The following is a 20080-nucleotide window of genomic DNA, read 5'->3' on the forward strand; positions in this document are numbered from 1 at the left end:
TCTTTAATTTATAGAGAGCTTACAGTGCAATCAGTGTAGGGAAAAGAATAGATGGGAATATATTGAGATATTAATAGTAATTGCCTCTGAGTGGCAGGGATTATATATGATGGTATTCCTTTGAATATTTTCTATAGTTTCCCCAAATTTCCTGTTAGTTTGTTGAATTGAGTAGATGAAAGGCTGGTAACTTATTTGGATAGGGAATGAGTTTACTGGTTATTTAATCTTAACTAAAAATATTTTTTAACTTAATAAATCTTTTTCAGGTTGTTATGCATAATGACAGTTATGGTGCTCTTTATGGTAAGGTTTCCTTTCTCATATACTTGTAAGATGTTAGTTATTTAAAGGGCTTTTAATTTTTGAATCACTTCTGGTGATTTTATTTCTTTAATGACACAGTCAATAATACTTCGAAAATGGTACATAACTATATGAAATGTCAATCACTGTAAGGTTTTATTTGGATTTAATAACTGTTACTGATTGTTAACTTCTACTGATTGTTAACTTTTATGTTGAATTCAAGAGTGGCACTATTTTTTTCTTTGTCTTTTACATTTAATTTCATTTTGGTTTATTAACATATTTGCAAAACAAAAAAGCCAAATTTTGGTTAACACAAATATTTTTATCTGCTTTGGTCCAAAAAATTTTTAACACTGCTAGTCAGAAGATTTGGATACTTAGTTTCTCAAGCTGGGGAGTCTTGGAAGATAATAAGGTAATAGCCTATTATCTTATTTAATTTTGTGATTATCTTTTTTTAAATTTTCTGTAGGAAGTCTAACAAACTCTTTGAGTATCTCAGAGTTTGAAGAATCCATGAAAGATTGTGAACACTCGAACATGAATATGGATATTAATAGAAAATTTTCTGTGTGGGTATCTTTCTTTGAGATTTACAACGAATGTATTTATGATTTGTTTGTTCCTGTATCATCTAAGTTCCAAAAGAGAAAGACACTGCGCCTTTCCCAAGATGTAAAGGGCTATTCTTTCATAAAAGGTATACTGATGAGTATTTTTTACTTTTTTGCTTTGAAGTTTCTTTCTAGGCTTTATTATAGGAAAGCAGACTGGAAATTGAATGTTTGTATACTATTTATTAGTATCAAGATAGTAAGAGTAGTTTGTGCTTTGAAAATATGGTTTGGTATGTTCACTAAACCTGAAGGTAAAAGGGTTTAGTATTTTGTTTCTTGAGTATTATTGATTGAATATTGGGGAATAGGAAAAGCTGTGTGTGTATATTCACATTATTCTGCTGCTTTTTAACAGTATTCAGACCTTGGAATTATTTGGTATACCACAATGGTATTTTTCCAACCTTTTAAAAATCACTACCCTACAGTAGGAAATACTTAATAATGACATCATAATTCTCCACCTGCACATGTATGTGTGTGTGTGTATGTGCATATTTACAATTGGAAAATTAATGTTAATTATATTTACTGTCACAATACACTTTGGTGTTTTTTTTGTTTTTTTTTTTTTTTTACACTTTGGTGTTTTGTACATTCTACTTCATTTTTACAAAATTCTAGTTATGGCTCAAGAAATTTGATTTCATGACTCACAAATGAATTGCAATCTATCTAAAATCTTATAGCTAGTTAATTTTCTAGGTTTACTCTGTAATGTACTTTGTCTTTTTTTTTTTCCGGATGTCTAATTCTGAGGAATCTTTAACCTATTTTTAATTTTCCCTTTGGCAAACCCTGTTGAAGAACATCTACTTTTTGTGTTTATGCTACAAAATCATTATAATATCCTCATCTTGTGCACTTATTTTCTCGTGGAATATGAGATAGCTGAGTTGGCTATACCTAGGATGTGTTATTAAAAGAAAGATTTTATTATATGTCTTTAGGAAAGAGATTACAAATCTTCAAAGAGATTACGTTGTACAGCAAATGCTGTACATTTATAAATTGATATGTACCCTCTTTATTTTTTGAAGATCTACAGTGGATTCAAGTATCTGATGCCAAAGAAGCATATAGACTTTTAAAGCTAGGAACAAAACACCAGAGTGTTGCTTTCACAAAACTGAATAATGCTTCTAGCAGAAGGTAAGGAGTAAATCTTGTGGTCTAAGCCTGACCTGAGGCACCCAGGTGTTCTGTGCTCATTTCAAAGTGAAAGTCATATAGTCCTCTCAGACTCTTCGATCCCATGGACTGTAGCCCGCCAGGCTCCTTTGTCCATGGAATTCTACAGGCAAGAATACTGGAGTGGATTGTCATTTCCTTCTCCAGGGGATCTCCCCGACCCATGGATTGAGCCTGGGTCTCCTGCATTGCAGGTGGATTCTTTACCAACTGAGCTTCTAGGGAAGCCCTAGTAGCTGTGCTCATTTAAATACAACTAATTTAAGATTAAATCAGACAGTAGGTTTTCTGATATGTTAAATTAATTTGTAGACATAAAAACATTCTGTAAACTGAAGAGCACTAAACACATAAGATTATCAGGACTAATTTCTTGTTCTAACATACAATTTACTAATTTGCACTCAATGTGAAGTATTTTTATTCTTTCTATATGTGAATATCTAAGCTCAATGTTTTAATTGCCTGTAATATAGGACATTTCTCTGTGTTTTTTCTACTTATTCCATGAATATAGACACTATAAATACCGAGTTAGGCCAGTATTTCAAAGGGCTAAGGAAGGATGTTTTTAATGGAAGGGATTGGAGAATGAGAGACAAAAGGAAGTACGTTTAAACCGAGAGATCCTTAAAACAGATTTTCTCTTAAAGGGGAAAGACCCGTCTCCCGTGTATGGCTTAAGGACAACATGTAATCCAGATAAGCCAATATTTAGGCATCTAAGCCAAATGTATACTTTGCTTGATTCAAGTGGTTAGCTATACACTATACCATTCTAATAAGTAATAACATCTTTGCAAGCAAATTGAGAGTTTATTATGAGTGACTTCATTAATAGAAGTTGGAGTGTTGAGAAGAGTAAATTTGAAGGATTTGGGGCTAAGTGAAAGAAAGATGAGCTCTTTGGTTTTAGTAGTCGAGCGTTAATGTGGGTGACAGTGGAACACTAAATTGCGATACCCGACAGCTCGTTGTAGATGTAGTACTGTAATGATGGCTGGTGTAGGATAAAAAATAGATACTGATTTAGATGCTTGCCTCTCCTATTTAGGATGCAGAAATAATGAGTGATGATATTTAATCTTTGTTTATTTCTTTTAGTCACAGCATATTTACCATTAGAATATTACAGATTGAAGATTCGGAAATACCACATGTAATACGAGTCAGTGAGTAAGTTGAGCATTTTTAAAATTGTGATGATTATTTTGAACTTTTTTGTTTTGAAGAATTTTTTTAAAGTTTTTTTCCTTTGGTTAATTTAGATTGTCTTTATGTGATCTTGCTGGCTCAGAACGAAGCATGAGGACCCAGAATGAAGGTGAAAGGTTAAGAGAGACTGGGAACATCAACACTTCTTTATTGACTCTGGGAAAGTGTATCAGTGTTTTGAAGAACAGTGAAAAGTCAAAGTAAGCGTTGCTGAATATGTTATCAGCATATCAAGGATTATTTTAATAATATTTAAACTTTCAGCTTTGCTAGTTTAAGAAAGTTCTTTTGTTTTTAACTTGCTTCTTATGTAATGACTAAGAATGGATTATAATTAAAATTTCTTAGAGATTTTGGATTTAAAAAATGATAGAAATGAAAATCATTATCAGTCAATGCCAGTGACTCAGGTAAACACAGTATTTTCTATAGCAAATATGTATCAACTGACAACTTAGATAATAAGCTTCTAATGCTGGTTTATTGACAGACTTTGAAACCATATTATTCTTATTAATGCATTGTGGTTTTCTAGATGTGATAGAGTTCTGTATTAACTAGCATTTTAGGCTAAGTAAATGATAAATCCAGCCTTTACCATTTTCTAGTTATGGTGTATATATTGCATAATTGCTATACACTAGAGAACACGCTTACTCCTTGGAAGGAAAGTTATGACCAACCTAGATAGCATATTAAAAAGCAGAGACATTACTTTGCCAACAAAGGTCCGTCTAGTCAAGGCTGTGGATTTTCCAGTGGTCATGTATGGATGTGAGAGTTGGACTGTGAAGAAAGCTGAGTGCTGAAAAATTGATGCTTTTGAACTGTGGTGTTAGAGAAGACTCTTGAGAGTCCCTTGGACTGCAAGGAGATCCAACCAGTCCATCCTAAAGATCAGTCCTGGGTGTTCATTGGAAGGACTGATGCTGAAGCTGAAACTCCAATACTTTGGCCACCTGATGTGAAGAACTGACTCATTGGAAAAGACCCTGATGCTGGGAGGGATTGAGGGCAGGAGAAGGGGAAGACAGTGGATGAGATGGCTGTATGGCATCACCGACTCGATGGACATGAGTTTGAGTAAATTCTGGGAGCTGTTGATGGACAGGGAGGCCTGGCATGCTGTGATTCATGGAGTCGCAAAGAGTCGGACACGACTGAGTGACTGAACTGAGAGAACACAACCCACTTCATTGTGATTTCCTTTACATTTTGCCTAGTTGGTTATTACTATCAGTATTAATAGTAGCAGTGTTTAGAGAAAACAACATGAATAAACAGAAAATGACTAGTACAAATGAAACTAATCACTAACCTAGAATTTAAGTCAATGGTTGTTATGTTATTTCTTTGTAAAATTTATCAGTATCCTGACTTTATGAGATTCATTTTAACTTTAAATTTTTGAAAATTTTTTTCATAGGTTTCAACAGCATGTGCCTTTCCGGGAAAGTAAATTGACCCACTATTTTCAAAGTTTTTTTAATGGTAAAGGGAAGATATGTATGATTGTCAACATCAGCCAATGTTCTTTTGCCTATGATGAGACACTCAATGTGTTGAAGTTCTCAGCCATTGCACAAAAAGTAAATATAGCTAAATTTCAGAATTTGTTAAGCTTTGTATTATTAGAGTAGTAATGATTTTTTTTCTTAGAGTAGATAATACATTTTGCACTTACAGCTGTAAACCTAGAAAATAATTGAAAATTAACAATGTAATATTTGAGTATTAGGTATAGGAAGAAAATGGAAAGTTACCCCTGCTTAAGAGTAAAATGACCTCAGCAATAACTAACGTACCCGTTACTGATTGCAGATATGCAGCGAATTACATGCTCCGCTGTCCATCTGGCTTATTTAGTGGCTAATCAGGAAACCCCCTGCTGGGGAATGGTACTAAGGAAAGAACTTAACCCAGGAAAGTAGATTTATCTGTAGTATACATGTGTAATTAGCTTTTTTCTTATCAAATATGTATTTGAGTGTGCTAATTCCTTTTTGTATATTTGTATAGATTTTTGTTTTTAATTCTCAAGTTGTCATTTGACTTAAATTTATAATTGTTTTTTCTTTGTTGACAGTTTTTGCCTTTGTTTTAAAAGTTACATTGCATATTTTACCAGGTTTGTGTTCCAGATATTTTAAATTGCTCTCAAGAGAGATCATTTGGGCCTGTCAAATCTTCTCAAGATGAATCATTAGATATTAATAATTCAGATAATAAAATACTAAATGGAAAAAGATCCACGATTTCATGGGAAAGTAGTCTAGAAGATGTGGTGGAAGATGAAGATTTGGTTGAGGATCTAGAAAAAGCTGAAGAAAAGCAGAATGTGGAAACTGAATTTACTGATGAAGATCTAGATAATACATTAGAGGATGATAAGGCTTTCAGTAGCCATGCGGGGAAGAGAGTATGTATTAACTCATACTTCTAAAATTGGCTTATTTATTATTCTGAAGTTATGGTTAGTAATTCTTAAGGCTCTTTCTCCCATTTTTTTCCAACAATACACTAAGTTTATCTTTCATTTACATGTTTTGAAAATTTTCACACCCATAGAAAGAATAATATAATGAATACTCATTTGTACTTCATCTGGATTTGCCAATTGTTAACATTTTGCCATTTTTATATTCTCTTTCTGTGAGTGTGAATACACATCTTTTTTGCCTATACCATTTGAAAACAAGATGCAGACATAATGACACCTTACAACTAACTACTTCATCATGTTTCTCAAGAACATGGACATGTTCCTCACAATCAAAAGGCCATTTTCATACCTAAGCACTTACACATTAATACAGTAACGTAGTGTTGTATTGTCCATATCAAGATTTCTCTAGTGGTCCCACTATTTCCTTTCATAACCACTTTGTTTTTGATCTACAACTCAATACATTGCGTCTGATTATCATGTATCTTTAGTTAATCTCTAATCTATCATAGATATTTTTGAAACTTTGTGATTAGTTGTCTTGTAGAAAACCTCCAGTCTGGATCATCTTATATAAGATGATTTAACACTTTAAGAAGGTTTAACACTTTAGGCAAGCCTGTTACATATGTGAAGTTGTGAATTTCCCATTGAGTCACATTAGGAGGCAGACAATGTCTGATTTCTCCATTTTTGGTGAAGCAGAGTTTTGGTTAACTCGGTGTTGTGTTTCAGATCTCCTTTCATTGTTCCCCAGTATCCTTTCACCCTGTGATTTTAGCGTACTCCTCCAAAATTTTACCTTGCAGTCTTAAGTACAAGAGTACAAAATGTGTGCCTCGTACTGATTATTCTATTTATTCAAAACAGAAATCACTTGATCATCTTACATTTATGGAAACAAATAAGATTTATTGGTGTTTCTTATAATTTCTGTCCAAATAAAATTCATACATATATTTAAGTTTCATTAATCCTGAAATACGGCTTCCCATGTGGCTCAGTGGTAAAGAATTCACCTGCCAGGGTAGGAGATGCAGGTTTGATCCCTGGGTCAGAAAGATCTCCTGGGGAAAGAAATGGCAACTTGCTCTAATATTCTTGCCTGGAGAATCCCATGGACAGAGGAACCTGGCGAGCTACAGTCCATGGGGTTGTAAAGAGGCAGACACGACCGAGTGAGCACACATGCACACAGTTCTGAAATATAGATCCTGTCCACTTTACTGGTTCCCCTCATTAACTGACTTCAGTGGTATTGACGAATCTGACATCAGAGTACTCTTTCAGACTGTAGAAATTTAAGTAGATCAGTGATATATTGAGTTAAATACTCTCATCTTAATAGTTTATTCCAGTGTCCCTGAAAGCCATTCTTGTGCCTTTGTTGCTTAGAAATGAAGATGAAAGCTTCAGATGCCATTAGTCCTAGTATATCTGCTCACTATGTGATTGAACCTGGTTTACCCTGGATCTCTGTAATGTAGTACTTCCATCAGTGAAAAAGTAGGCTAAGTCATTAATAGTCGTAATTTAATATTTTTATCTCAAAACTGAAGTTTATATATCAATATGATGTTCATTAAACTTATTATGTTAGTAGTCTATGAATTTATATAGGAAAAATAATGCCATTTATGTAGGATTATATAGTGTAAATGCATATCTTATAATATTGACTGCTGCTGCTGCTGCTAAGTCACTTCAGTCGTGTCCAACTCTGTACGACCCCATGGGCTGCAGCCCACCAGGCTCCTCCATCCATGGGATTTTCCAGGCAAGAGTACTAGAGTGGGGTGCCTTCTCCGATAATATTGACTAGGTACTTCAAAATTAAAATTTTCATCCAAGTTTTTTGTAATACTTCTCAAAATGAAAATGATTAGGCTTCTCATGCTTTACATTGTTAGCATTTTATTAATTAGAGGGTCGTCAGTATTGAAGATCATTATGAAATGTATTAAAAATCATTATGAAGTATATTGATAGTAACATGTTTATGCTTAAAATTCGTTTAACTTGAATAACTAACCAGAATTTTTTTCACTCAATACTTTATCAGATACTAACAGTGATAGAAAACTAGTTGTTGTTGAGACTTACTGAAAGAAACCAATTTCCCAAGGTATTCCCACATTCATACAGATTTCTCTTGAGTCTCCCACATTTCTTCTTCAATGTGAAAAGTGAAAGTATTAGTAAGTCCCGTCTGACTCTTTGTGACCCCATGGACTGTGCCTGCCAGGCTCCTCTGTCCGTGGGATTTCCCAGGCAAAAATTCTGGAGTGGCTTGCCATTCCCTTCTGCAGAGGATCTTTCCCACTCAGGAATTGAACCTGGGTCTCCTACATTGCAGATGGATTCTTTACCATCTGATCCTTTAGAGAAGCCCCTCTTCTTCAATAGTTACTATTAGTTACTATTAAATATTTATTGTTTTAAACAGTGGGAAAGTCTGTGGTTATTTAAAATTATAAAAGTATTATATAATCATGATAGAATCTAGAAAAAAAGAAAAAGGGAAATAAATATAAATGTGTCTAAATCTACTGGTCATGTTAATAGATTTTTACTGTTTGTTACAATATTGTTAACTGATTTTCTTCATTTAAAAATAAATTGTGGAAATTATGAATAGTAAATATGTCATCATAATCCATTACAGTAGTTTTACTGTACGATGGTACCATAGTTGAACCCATTTCTTAAGTTTGACTGTTGAGTTGCATTTTACTTTTTTGTTTACATAAAACCACTCGTTGCAAAAAACACAGTGACTATTTTATAGCCAAAATATAAAATTATTTCCTCAGTAGAAGTTCTTAGAATTTCAAAGGCAAGATATCTGTAAAATATTTTCAAGTATAAAATTGATAAAAGATCTGTAGCTTTGAGAGTTTATTAGTTTATTATTGAGAAACTTTAATTAGAAACCTTAAAAAAGACTATCAGGCTCTTTTCTTGACTGCTACAATTTACATACCTATACTGGCTATAATGTCAAATTTTAATTGTTTTATTGTTTATTGTCCATATTACATGATTAATTATGTGTGTGCTTTCAAAGACAGAGTTGTTGCTTGCATTTGGGTAGTCATAGAAACCCAATAAAATATGTAATATTTCGCTTTGCCATTTTGAAAACTGGGGATTCGCAGTAACTGCTCTGTGTAACATGTCAACTTTATATTTTGACAGACTAACTTTAAACTCAAACTTAAGCATTTACCACAGACTTGGTCCTTACTTTCCCTACCTAGGAAATTTGAGTGCTCCTACTAAGTATAAAAAAGATTGTGTGGATTAAATGAAATAAAATATGAACTCCCCAAGGTAGTTCCTAGTAGATAATAGATGCTCAAATTTTCTTTTCTCTTCATTCTCTGTGTAACCAGATACACATTGAACTATGTCTGTTTCTAAAATGTGGTGAGACGAACTTGATTTTTCACATTAATGAATCTCTGCATGTACATAGTTTCCAGTGAAAATACTATCTGTATTAAAAGGAAACATGATAATTTAGTAATGAAATGAAAAAGTTTTATTTTTAAACACATGGAATATCTTTCTCTTGGAATTTATTTGCTTTTTAATTAGAATTTTAATGTTTATATTTTAGAAACTTTTGGATTTAATAGAAGATTTGAAAAAAAAACTAATAAATGAAAGAAAAGAAAAGTTAACATTGGAATTTAAAATTCGTGAAGAAGTTACACAGGAGTTTACTCAGTATTTGGCCCAACGAGAAGCTGACTTTAAGTAAGTTGTTTTGTTCGTGTCCAGGTAAAAATTGAAAATTTTATTTACTTATGAAAAAAAATTTTTTTTGCTTTTTTATATTAGATAACTTCTAAACTCTAACCTTTATGCAAGCTTGAAAATAGCTATTACTAATCCCATGGTGATTGTGAATTATATATGAGTGATTATTTAAATTGACTTTTAATTTATAAGTCTTTTTATTTACTGTTTGATGGTAAAGAATCTGCCTTCAATACAAGAGACCTGGGCTTGATTCCTGGGTCGGAAAGATCCCCGGAGAAGGAAATGGCAACCCACTTCCATATTCTTGCCTGGAAAATCCCATGGACAGATGAGCTTGGTGGGCTATTCAGTGGGGTCGCAGAGAGTCTGACGCGACTCAGCTACTAACATTTTCACACTTTCACTTTAATTTATAATGTGCTGAATCTTAGAAATTTAAAATAAAAATGTAAAGTAGTGGTTTTTCTGTTTCTTAATGGGATTAATTTCTGTTATGAAGGGAAACTCTCCTTCAGGAGCGAGAAATTTTAGAAGAAAATGCTGAATGTCGTTTGGCTATTTTCAAGGATTTGATTGGTAAATGTGATACTCAGGAGGAACCAAAGAATGAAGATCATACCATGAAAGATGAAACTGAAGTATGTTAACTGAAATATTAAATACATGAATTATAGGTACCAGATTTAGTATATGACATCAATGATAATTTAATATACTTCAGAATTAAAAAAAATGTGACTTTATTATGAGTAAGTGTGCTTTGTTAGGAATGTAATCACAAATAGTTAAAATATAGCTATTGAACTTAGAAAAAAATACCTTTTACATTTATATCTCAGTTTGATGTGGCTTGAGTCATTGTGTAGTTTGTAAGTAGATTGCTTTTTGTCTGATTATGGGATACCCACTCAGATTTGTTTTAAACTTAAGAATTTTACATCTTGGCTGACAGACCTGTAGGGTCATTTAATTCTGTTCTGATTAAAACAAAAATATTTATATATAGAAAACTCACTCTTGCTTGGCTGAATAACCATTCTCTACTGTTGAGGAAATGTTTTTCTCTTCTGCTGCTTCTACGGAAGCTGAAATTAATCACATCTTTTTGGAATGGTTGGTTGTTTTTGTTTTGCTCTGTTTTTTAATTACTCAGTTCAGAGGTCCAGGATGATAATGTCTAGGCTCTTGCCGTCAAACCATCATTCTGTGTCCCTGATATAGTTTGGGATTTAGTCTGAATCGTGAAAATGAGGATTTGTTTCTTCAGCTCAACCAAAAGTCTTTTAAAGACTCATTATATGACTAAGAGTATACCTGAACTAGATAATTATAATTGTTCTGTAAACTCGGTAAGACATTGTTCTTATGGAGAAATAATGTCTCATGTTCCATAAAATAGAAGATGATTAATGGAGCACATCTTTTTCATTATTGGAGCTACTTCTATATAAGAAAACATAAACATATCTATAGTCACCTAATAGAAAAACATAAATATGTTTAAAAAATTGTAAGTTGTGCATTTGTTTTCCTATTTATTTTTAAAACACGCTAGATGGTACCACACTGAAGTAGTGAAAGCCACTGTTAACATTAGGCATGTGGTTTTTGCTATTTTTAGGAAGGACATAATTATGTAGGAATTGAAGATATTATTGATTCTCTTCAAGATGATGTCACTGGTATTAAGAAACAGGCTGAAATTGCTCACTTATATATTGCATCTCTTGCTGACCCCCAGGAAGCTATTGCTTGTTTAGAAATAAAGTTTAATCAAGTTAAAGCTGAATTAGCTAAAACCAAAGAAGAATTAATCAAAACCCAAGAAGAGTTAAAAAAGAGAGAAAGTGGTAAGTGGTTGTATTATATCCCTATGTAGATGTTATAAATTCTTAAAAAGATGGTTGGTAAGTATGGGATTTATGCAGCTTATTTACCAAGTGGTCAGAAAATGATGGAGGTGACATTTAATATTTTACCATTTGTATGAGTTTACAGTAATTTATTAGTAAGAATATATTTTTGCTTTTCTTTACTTTAAGACTAATATTACTAGAAAACAGACTTTCAGGAAAAACCAAAACCTAAGTATAGCTTTATCAGCAAATTAAGAAATCTCATAGGAAATTGTAAAGCTGTAAAGTTTGTTCATTTATATGTGTGTGTGTGATGGTGGGGAACTGGGAGGGATTGTCACATCTGAGTTTCAAGTATTAGATGAAATACTCTGCCCTTTTCTGTGTGAAACAAGATGGGTGGAAAATAGCAGATAAGTGATGCCTCATTATGAAGTGGGTCAGAAAGGTATACGCTATTTCTCTTCTGACATTATTCCAGAAATTTTCTACTGTTGAGCAGACAGCATTCACTTTTGCCCTGGATTTTGAAAGTGGCTCTTTCAGAAACATTACTTTCTGGTGGTAGAATTTGTAGCTGTTTGTGCACTTCTAGTGCTGTGAAAATTCTTTTTCCTGAGTATAACAATGAAGTGTCTACTGTAGCAGCTTATGTTTCATGTTTATTTAGCGATTTATTTTTTTAGGTACTTAGATGTTTATTTTTAATATTCTTACTTTTTCAGAATCAGAAATTAATTTAAATTCATTGGTTCAAGAGCTTGAGAAATCTAATAAGGTAATGCTTTTAAGCTTTATTTTATCTTGACAAGAAAATTAATAAGTAAAATAGACAGCATGAATAATTGATGAGCGTATAAGTGCCTTCACTCTCATACCTTTTTCCACATATGGTTTCTGGAAAGTTTCTTTGGTCTTCCCAGAAAAGATTTTATTTGTATATGTGTAGATATACGTGTATGTATGTGTGTAACATACATTTATTAAAAAATTTATACGAATAGGATTGTAGTTCTGTGTCTTGCTTTCTTCCCTTAGAAGGCATCTTAGATCTGTATGTGCTGCCAGAGAATTATCTCTATGTCATTCTTTTACCAGGTGCATTGTGTTAAGTAGATTATTTAAATAGCATTTATCTTGTCTGAAGTTACTGTTTTAAAATTTAGGATGTGGCCTGATCAGTGTGCAGCATCAGAATCTGAAAATCTCTAGCACTTTATACCTTCAGATCAGATAATTACTGTAAGTGGTTGTAGATGGATTTGGCATTGTTAGATCTAAGTATGAAATTGCAGGTATACATAGAGGTGAAGTGAATTTAAAACTCTAAACTTAGTATTTTTCCTGACCTTCTCTTAACTTACATTTGTTCTTCTAAAGAGCTGAATATTTTAACATATGATCAGATATAAATAATTCAGTACTTAAGAAGATAACCAAAATAATGTACTCAATACAAGACATTTTAGCTATTGTTTAGACAGTTCCTATTCTCCTCCTTTTCTTTTCTTTTTTCCTATTTATAAAAATAGCTGCTGCTTATAAACATACTGTTATATTAAACTATAAAATAGAAGGTACAGTAGTCCCCCATAATGTCTCTCTTACATTGAAAACAAATCCAAACCAACTTGGTTGATAGCTCTTTGAGATTATTTTATGTATATACACATACACACACATACACATATATATGTATTTTTTATAGAACATTTTCTATGAACTCTTTTAAGTTCTTTAGTTGTTTAAGTCTCAGAACAACCTTATGATGTAGATACTGTTATTTTTTTTTACGTAGGCGTTAAATAACTTGCTTGGGGTTCACAACTGGAAAGTAGAGAAGCTAAGATTCAAACCCAGATCATGTGACTTCTGATTCCTCTTACCCATTATGAAACATTGCTTCTCTTTCCTTTTGTATTTAGGCATGTTGATTTTTTAAATGAAAATAAAGTCAGGCTATGCATAGTGAATTACTGTTTTTTTTTTTTTTTGCCTAACCTTAAAATTTGAAGGAATTCTAAGCTGTATCATATTTGCATTCTAGTTATCCCCAAAGTACATTCACTAAACTTTTTTCCTTCCCAAAGAAAATAATTATGCAGAATCAAAGAATTCAAGAGTTGATGGATAAAATTGACCAAAAAGAGGATACTATTAACAAGTTTCAGAACCTAAAATTTCATATGGAAAACACATTTAAAGGCAGTGTAAGAATCTAACTTTATTTGTGTTATAAATTAAATAAAGAATATGTTTGGTTTGGTTTAAAATAGTTTAAAATAGCTTATACAACTGAGACTAATTCACTAAGAATGTTGACTTTCTTATCTTGGCATTGAATTCAATTCACTATCATGCCAATATGAATTTTTGAGAACTTAGAAGGTGGCAGTTTGATCTCCACAAACTAAACTGGGAATGCTTTGCGCATAAGAGGGACAAGACTGTGTAGCCCTTAGAAGTTTAAGCCTCAGCAAACTGGATGGGGAGCTCTGGGGTGAAAGAAACTTAGATGTGCTTTGATATCCACAGACCATAAAGATCTCTGTCTCTGTGTAGCTCTACTCTATTGATACATCTGTCTATATCTGTACGTCCATCTCTATGGAACTATAAATGACATTAGGTTTTAGAAGCTTGTTTCTATTTTGTAAATTTTGTCAAAGTTCATATGTTTAATAGCAGGGATATTTTCTTTTAAAAATTACAGTATTAACTATAGCATATAAAGCCTTTTTGGGCTTGTCGGGGCTCAGCAGTGAAGAATCCGCTTGCCATGCAGGAGGTATGGATTCTATCCCTGGGTTGGGAAGATCCCCTGCAGAAGGAAATGGCAACCCAGTCCAGTGTGTCTTGCCTGATGAATCCCATGGACAGAGGAGCCTTGTGGGCTACACTCCATACTGTTGCAAAAGAGTTGGACACAATTCAGTGGCTAAAAAACAAACTACAACATTTTAAGGGTTTTTAAGTAGCCTTTCATAAATAGAAATTTAGGTAATTTTATATTTAGGTAGTTTAGGATTGGATGATCAGCCTTTTAGTCATTTTTTTAATTAAACAGTGGTTTTTGGCTTTCTTTTATATTCATTTTTTATTGCAGGTACCTTCAAATTATTTTTTGACATAATGTTAATAACACAATAGGTTGAGTAAATTAATAGCTAAAATTCTCTGCTTTTGTATGTCTTTTCTCTAACAGAGGCAAGTGTGGTATACAGTAATTCCCCTTTATCTGCAGTTTCAGTTTCTGTGGGTTAACCATGGTCAGAAGGATTAAATGAAAAATGCCTGAAATAATTCATGAGTTTTACATTGTGTGCTGTTCTGAGTAGTATGATGAAATCTTACGCCATATTGCTCCATCCTTCCTGACCTGACTCATCCCTTTGTCTAGCATATCCCTCCTGTTAGTCTTGTTTATCAGATTGTCTGTTGTTGGTATCATAGTGCTGTGTTTGAGTAATGCTGATTTTGCTTAATAATGCCCCCAAAGCAGAAGAGTAGTGATGCTGACAATTTGGATATGTCATAGAGAAGCTATAAAGTGCTTTGTTTAAAAGTAGAGGTGAAAATTCTCAATAAGGAAAGAAAAAAATTGTATGCTGAGGTTGCTAAGATCTATGGTAAGAATGAATCTTCTATTTGTGAAATTGTGAAGAAGGAAAAAGAAAATTTGTGCTAGTTTTGCTGTTACACCTCAAGCTGCAAAAGTTATGGCCATAGAGCATAAGTGCTTAAGATGTAAAAAGCATTAAATTTGTACAAGGTAATTTTGAGAGCAATAGAGGCTGAATTCACATAACTTATTATGCTATATTGTTATCATTGTTCTATTTTATTATTGTTAATCTCATTCTGTGCTTAATTTAAAAAAAAAATTACTTGGCTCTGCCAGATCTTAGTTGTGGCATGAGGGATCTTTAGTTGCAGCATGTAGGATCTAGTTTCCTGACCAGGGATCAAACCTGAGTCCCCGACACTGGGAGCAGGAAGTCTTAGCCACTGGGCCACCAGGGAGGTCCCTGTGCTTAATTTTTAAATTAACCTTTAAACATGTACTAAACTTTGTAGACATGTACAGGAAAAAGCATAGTGTATATAGGATTCAATATTTCCATGTTTTGGGCAACTGCTAGGTCTCAGAATGTATTCTCTACAGGTAAGTAGGGACTACTGTATTATAAAATGTTACATTTGACCCTTCTTTGTGTCTTTAGAGTTGAAAACCAGTAACCACAACTTTCTCTGTATCATCTCAACATCAGATAGGTTTTTGATTCTACAGGGGTAAATAAGGAACATTCTCTAGAGAGACATAGCTCATCCTCTGTCTAATTTCTTGTAGCAGACCTCTCTTTTGGCATTTATTAGATGCATTATTCATTCCATCTGACTTTGTCACTTCTGTTGAATACATTATTGTAAATTAATAATTATATTAACAGTTTAGAATTTATGTTAATATAGTTATCAACAAATTATATTGGTAATATAATTAATAATTATAATTATATATTGGATTTTTTTCACATCTGTTATATGTATTATTGTTTAACTTTTCTGAACTGGGAGAAATACCCCTGTAGTAAGGTAGAGAGTTAGGAGGAGAATCATAGAATGATTTATTTTGTCAAGAAAAACTGAGATTCTGTGTGCCAGGTGCTCTGCTAGATTCTAGGCATTACACAGATTAATAAAAACTACTCCCCTTAACAACTCCCCTGTAAGAGAAAACCAACATAAATGTATTTATAATGAAATGTGCAGTGGTAGTTAATGTGTATGAGAAGCTGAGAATAGATAGGGTTTGAGAGAATCTATTTTGTGCAGATGAAAATGATTAACTTGAATCTTAAATGGCAAGTGAAATTTTTCTAGTCCAAAGTAGGAGCAGTTGGCGGGTGTGAGGGACAAGAAGATACGCTGACTTTCTACATAAAAGAATCAGAATGCACAGTCATGGACATAGGAGAAGCCTTTCAGTCAGTGTAAGAAAGTGTAAGTTTTAATAATTTGCTCAAGAAGAAAGTTTGAAGCAGAAGAGGTGAATAATGATGCTAGGAGCAGTAGACTGGGGTAAGATAGCATATGTGTTAGTCGCTCAGTTGTGTCTGACTCTGCGACCCCATGGACCACAGCCCTCCAGGCTTCTCTGTCCATGGGATTGATTCTCCACTCAAGAGTACTGGAGTGGGTTTGACATTTCTTTCTCCAGGGGATCTTCGTGACCCAGGGATAAAACCCGGATCTCCTGCATTGTAGGCAGATTCTTTACCATCTGAGCCACAGGGAAGCAGAAGGCCTTAAATACTTCATTAAAGCATTTGGGTTGTATTCTGTAGGCAGCAAGGAGTCATTAATTTTAAGGAGAAGAATAGCAAAGTTGATTTTTTATTTTGAGTTGATATTTTTAGAAACTTGGAAGATGGGATTGAGGTGGAATTAGAATGAAGGCTGGGAGACCAACTAGAAAACTCTGAAAAGTTCAGGTGATAGTTGATGAGGACTTTGATTTAAGGTAGTTGGGTAGTGGTGGTGATTTAAGGTAGTTGGGTAGTGGTGGTATGGATTAAGAAGTAGAAATTGATTTGTGAAATAAAAGGAGATAAAACTTTTTACAACTTAGGGCTTTTTACTTTTTCAAGTAAATGAATTGCTGGACCTCCAGGCTCTTAGCATTTTGAGATGATTATTTGCCACCTGTTTTTGTTCTGAGTGAGTGAGTGAAAGTTGCTCAGTCTATCTGACTTTGCGACCTCATGGACTATATAGTCCATGGAATTCTCCACGTCAGAATACTGGAGTGGGCAGCCGTTCCCCTCTCCAGGGGCTTTTCCCACTCAGGGATCGAACCCAGGTCTCCTGCATTGCAGCTGGATTGTTTACCAGCTGAGCACCAGGGAAGCCCAGGAATCCTGGAGTGGATAGCCTATCCCTTCTCCAGGGCATTTTCTGACCCAGGAATCGAACTGGAGTCTCCTGCATTGCCTGTGAATTCTTTACCAGCTGACCTCCTAGGACTTGATCTGAATTTTAAGTCCAGCCTTAGATTTGTTAAAGGTTAAGAGAAAAACGGAAAACAAATCAGAAAATGAGAAGCCAGAGATAGATCACTTCTAGTGCCTACAACTTTGAAGAAGATTGTTGGAATTTTAGCAGGGGATTATATCTATTTCTGTAGTATGTTTACATATCACATAATGTTAATAATGTTTATGTAACTAATAGTAAAAAAGAAATATAAAGTAAGCAATATTCTTAATAATCCTTGCCTTTGAGTAAATTTTTTAGATAGGCTCTAGACTGTTTTATCAACTGACTTAAAACTGTGCTAATTAAATTGTTCACGTAAATAAACAAATGCAAAGTAAATTAGAACTTAACCTGACTGTGTTGATCAACTGTTGATCTAGGGTCACTGTTCCAAAGAGTCCAGAGCAGACTCTTTTAATGATTAAAAGTTTGTTTTGAATGGCTCTCTAGCATCCTTCCTACCAAGAATACTCTAGGCAGAAAATATTCCTTTTGGTAACTGACACTTGTGGAGGATAGATTTTTTTTCTTGGTGAAGATTGTATAATTTGAAGAGGAGAAAAATGATTAGGTGATTATAATACGTCTGAATGTGGAAGGGGGGACAACTTAAAATTGTCATGGACTGTTTGAAAACTCAGACTTTGTCAGACGTCTGATTCCTCCATCCCAAGACATTGTCACTTATCAGTGACACCAAGGGACTAATTGTGAAAAAGCATAAAGGTTGTTCTTCATGATATTCTTTGTTTAGGGCTATCTAAAAAGACTGCTTTTTTTAAATTTTTAATCATTACTTTATGACTTAAAATCATTTTAATCTGTATCTCTTAACAAAGTGATGATTTTCTAATATAAAATGATGTTTTATTTTCTCGTATAGTTTTACCCACCACCTACCTGCCCCCCACAAATGGATTGCTACCAGTATGTAGGGAATTAATTAATCTCTGCCTTTCCCAAACCTTTAATTACTTTATAAACATGCACTTAATTGCTAAGGTTTCACCCTTCTTTCTGTGTACCTTTATGCTGTCCTATTAGGGAGGTGTAGTCTTTGCTTTAAAAAATGAAAATCTAAATGTTCTTTTTCATCTAGATAAACTAGTAGCTCAGTTTTAAAGCAGTATGTAGATTGTGTATCTTTGAATATACAAACGCTAGAAGCTAAGATTAGAACTTTTTCTGGGATTTGTTAAAGTGTAGGACATGGTTACTTTGAGCTTTGGTTGCAAAACAAAATGATGTTTTCTAGTTATTCATGATTACTCAAAATTTTAAGTGAAAGTATAAGGAGCAATTATGTCATAGTGTTTTCCTATTTCTCATTTTCAAAGCTCATTTTGTTTATGATTTAGAGGTCAGTGTTTTAGGTTGGTTATCTGCAAATAAGTCTCTAACCCACCTGATCTTCTTAGAAAATATAAAGATGAATTTGTTTTTAGTTTTGGTATCAGGATGAAACTACACACTTCCTTTTTGTTTTTTGGGGGGTCCTCCTCAGTGATTTTACAAGTTAGTTAATATTACTTATTTCATAGAGTCATCAGTTATTTTAGTGTAGGGTGAGACTTAGGAAATAACCTAGAAAATGTCTCAACAAACTTGAAAATACAATTTTTATGATGCAGTATTGAATTTTAATTTATATAGTTCTTATAGCTTTCTATATGTGAACTAATTTTAATTTATTTTACTTTAGGACAATGTTGGTAATTCTTCTTTAATAATAAACAATAAATTGGTTTGTAATGAAACGACTGAAATGTCTAAGGACAGCAAAACTAAAACGTATTCAGGAAGAAAAAGATTAAATGAAATTGAACTTCAACAAGATGAACCACCAGCAAAGAAAGGTACTTCTTCAGCTGCTAACCGGAGGCCATTGAGAAAGCTAACTCCTAAACCAGTAAACGCAAAAGTTGCAAATAGAAGGAAATTTACTTATCTAAGGAAAAAACCTGAGAAAATCTAAATGTCACTGATTTTTACACTAACATGTTATAAACTATCTAGAGGATGCAGGTATTTAAAGCTGCCTTTATTTTAATGTTTTTAGATGTTATGCTCTTATCAATTTAGCATCACGATAATTCTCTTATTCCTGTGCCTGTCATAATTGAAAGTCACCTTTTCTGCCAAAATTTCTCCACACTTTTTTTCCTCTTTATTCTTTTCCATTTGAAGAAAAGGCCATTTGACAGGAAGACTTTGAGCTAAACATTACAAAAGGCAAATGTGGTCAAGTTGTGTTTTCTATGAAACTATTAGAAAAAAAGTGTGTGCTAAGCTTACTCACTTTATGCTGTACCTTCCTGGCTATGTAGAAGAACATAACAGCTTTCACTTTGCCTCTAAACTATTCTGTCTTTAGGAAAATTTTTATAATATAATACAGAGAAGGAAGGCTTTCTAAGAGAACATACATTACTTTAGAAACCTAATTAGCTGCTTCACCTTGAGAAAAATGGATAAATTAAGTCTTGCTTTGTTTATTAGTAAAATAAGTTAAATATACTTGCCTCCTAAGGTTAAGAATAAAAACAATTGGATAATACCCCAATATAATAAAAACTTCATAGAACCTCAGTAAAAGTAATGTGTTCAAAAGTAGTTGACTTAAAGGATTAATGTAG

General features: G+C 33.3%; 1 protein-coding gene across 8 annotated transcripts in view; it reads left to right on the forward strand.

Moving 5' to 3' along the window:
* The window catches only part of KIF20B (kinesin family member 20B), a 79697-nt gene that overhangs the window by 18442 nt on the left and 41175 nt on the right, over positions 1-20080 (forward strand). For 5 of the 8 annotated variants that reach the window (XM_070470622.1, XM_070470623.1, XM_070470620.1 and 2 more), the window contains exons 7-19: positions 270-306; positions 785-1012; positions 1970-2081; positions 3225-3296; positions 3389-3535; positions 4762-4924; positions 5464-5754; positions 9404-9543; positions 10049-10187; positions 11171-11399; positions 12131-12183; positions 13496-13615; positions 19147-19300. In XM_070470622.1, coding sequence (XP_070326723.1) covers positions 270-306; positions 785-1012; positions 1970-2081; positions 3225-3296; positions 3389-3535; positions 4762-4924; positions 5464-5754; positions 9404-9543; positions 10049-10187; positions 11171-11399; positions 12131-12183; positions 13496-13615; positions 19147-19300 — 1885 coding nt within the window. The remainder of the gene's footprint in view (positions 1-269; positions 307-784; positions 1013-1969; positions 2082-3224; positions 3297-3388; positions 3536-4761; positions 4925-5463; positions 5755-9403; positions 9544-10048; positions 10188-11170; positions 11400-12130; positions 12184-13495; positions 13616-19146; positions 19301-20080) is intronic. The other 3 variants (XM_070470626.1, XM_070470627.1, XM_070470625.1) reach the window with 2 other exon arrangements.

The sequence above is a fragment of the Odocoileus virginianus genome, chromosome 7 (assembly GCF_023699985.2).
Source record: "Odocoileus virginianus isolate 20LAN1187 ecotype Illinois chromosome 7, Ovbor_1.2, whole genome shotgun sequence".
In the NCBI taxonomy this organism is placed as follows: Eukaryota; Metazoa; Chordata; class Mammalia; order Artiodactyla; family Cervidae; genus Odocoileus; species Odocoileus virginianus.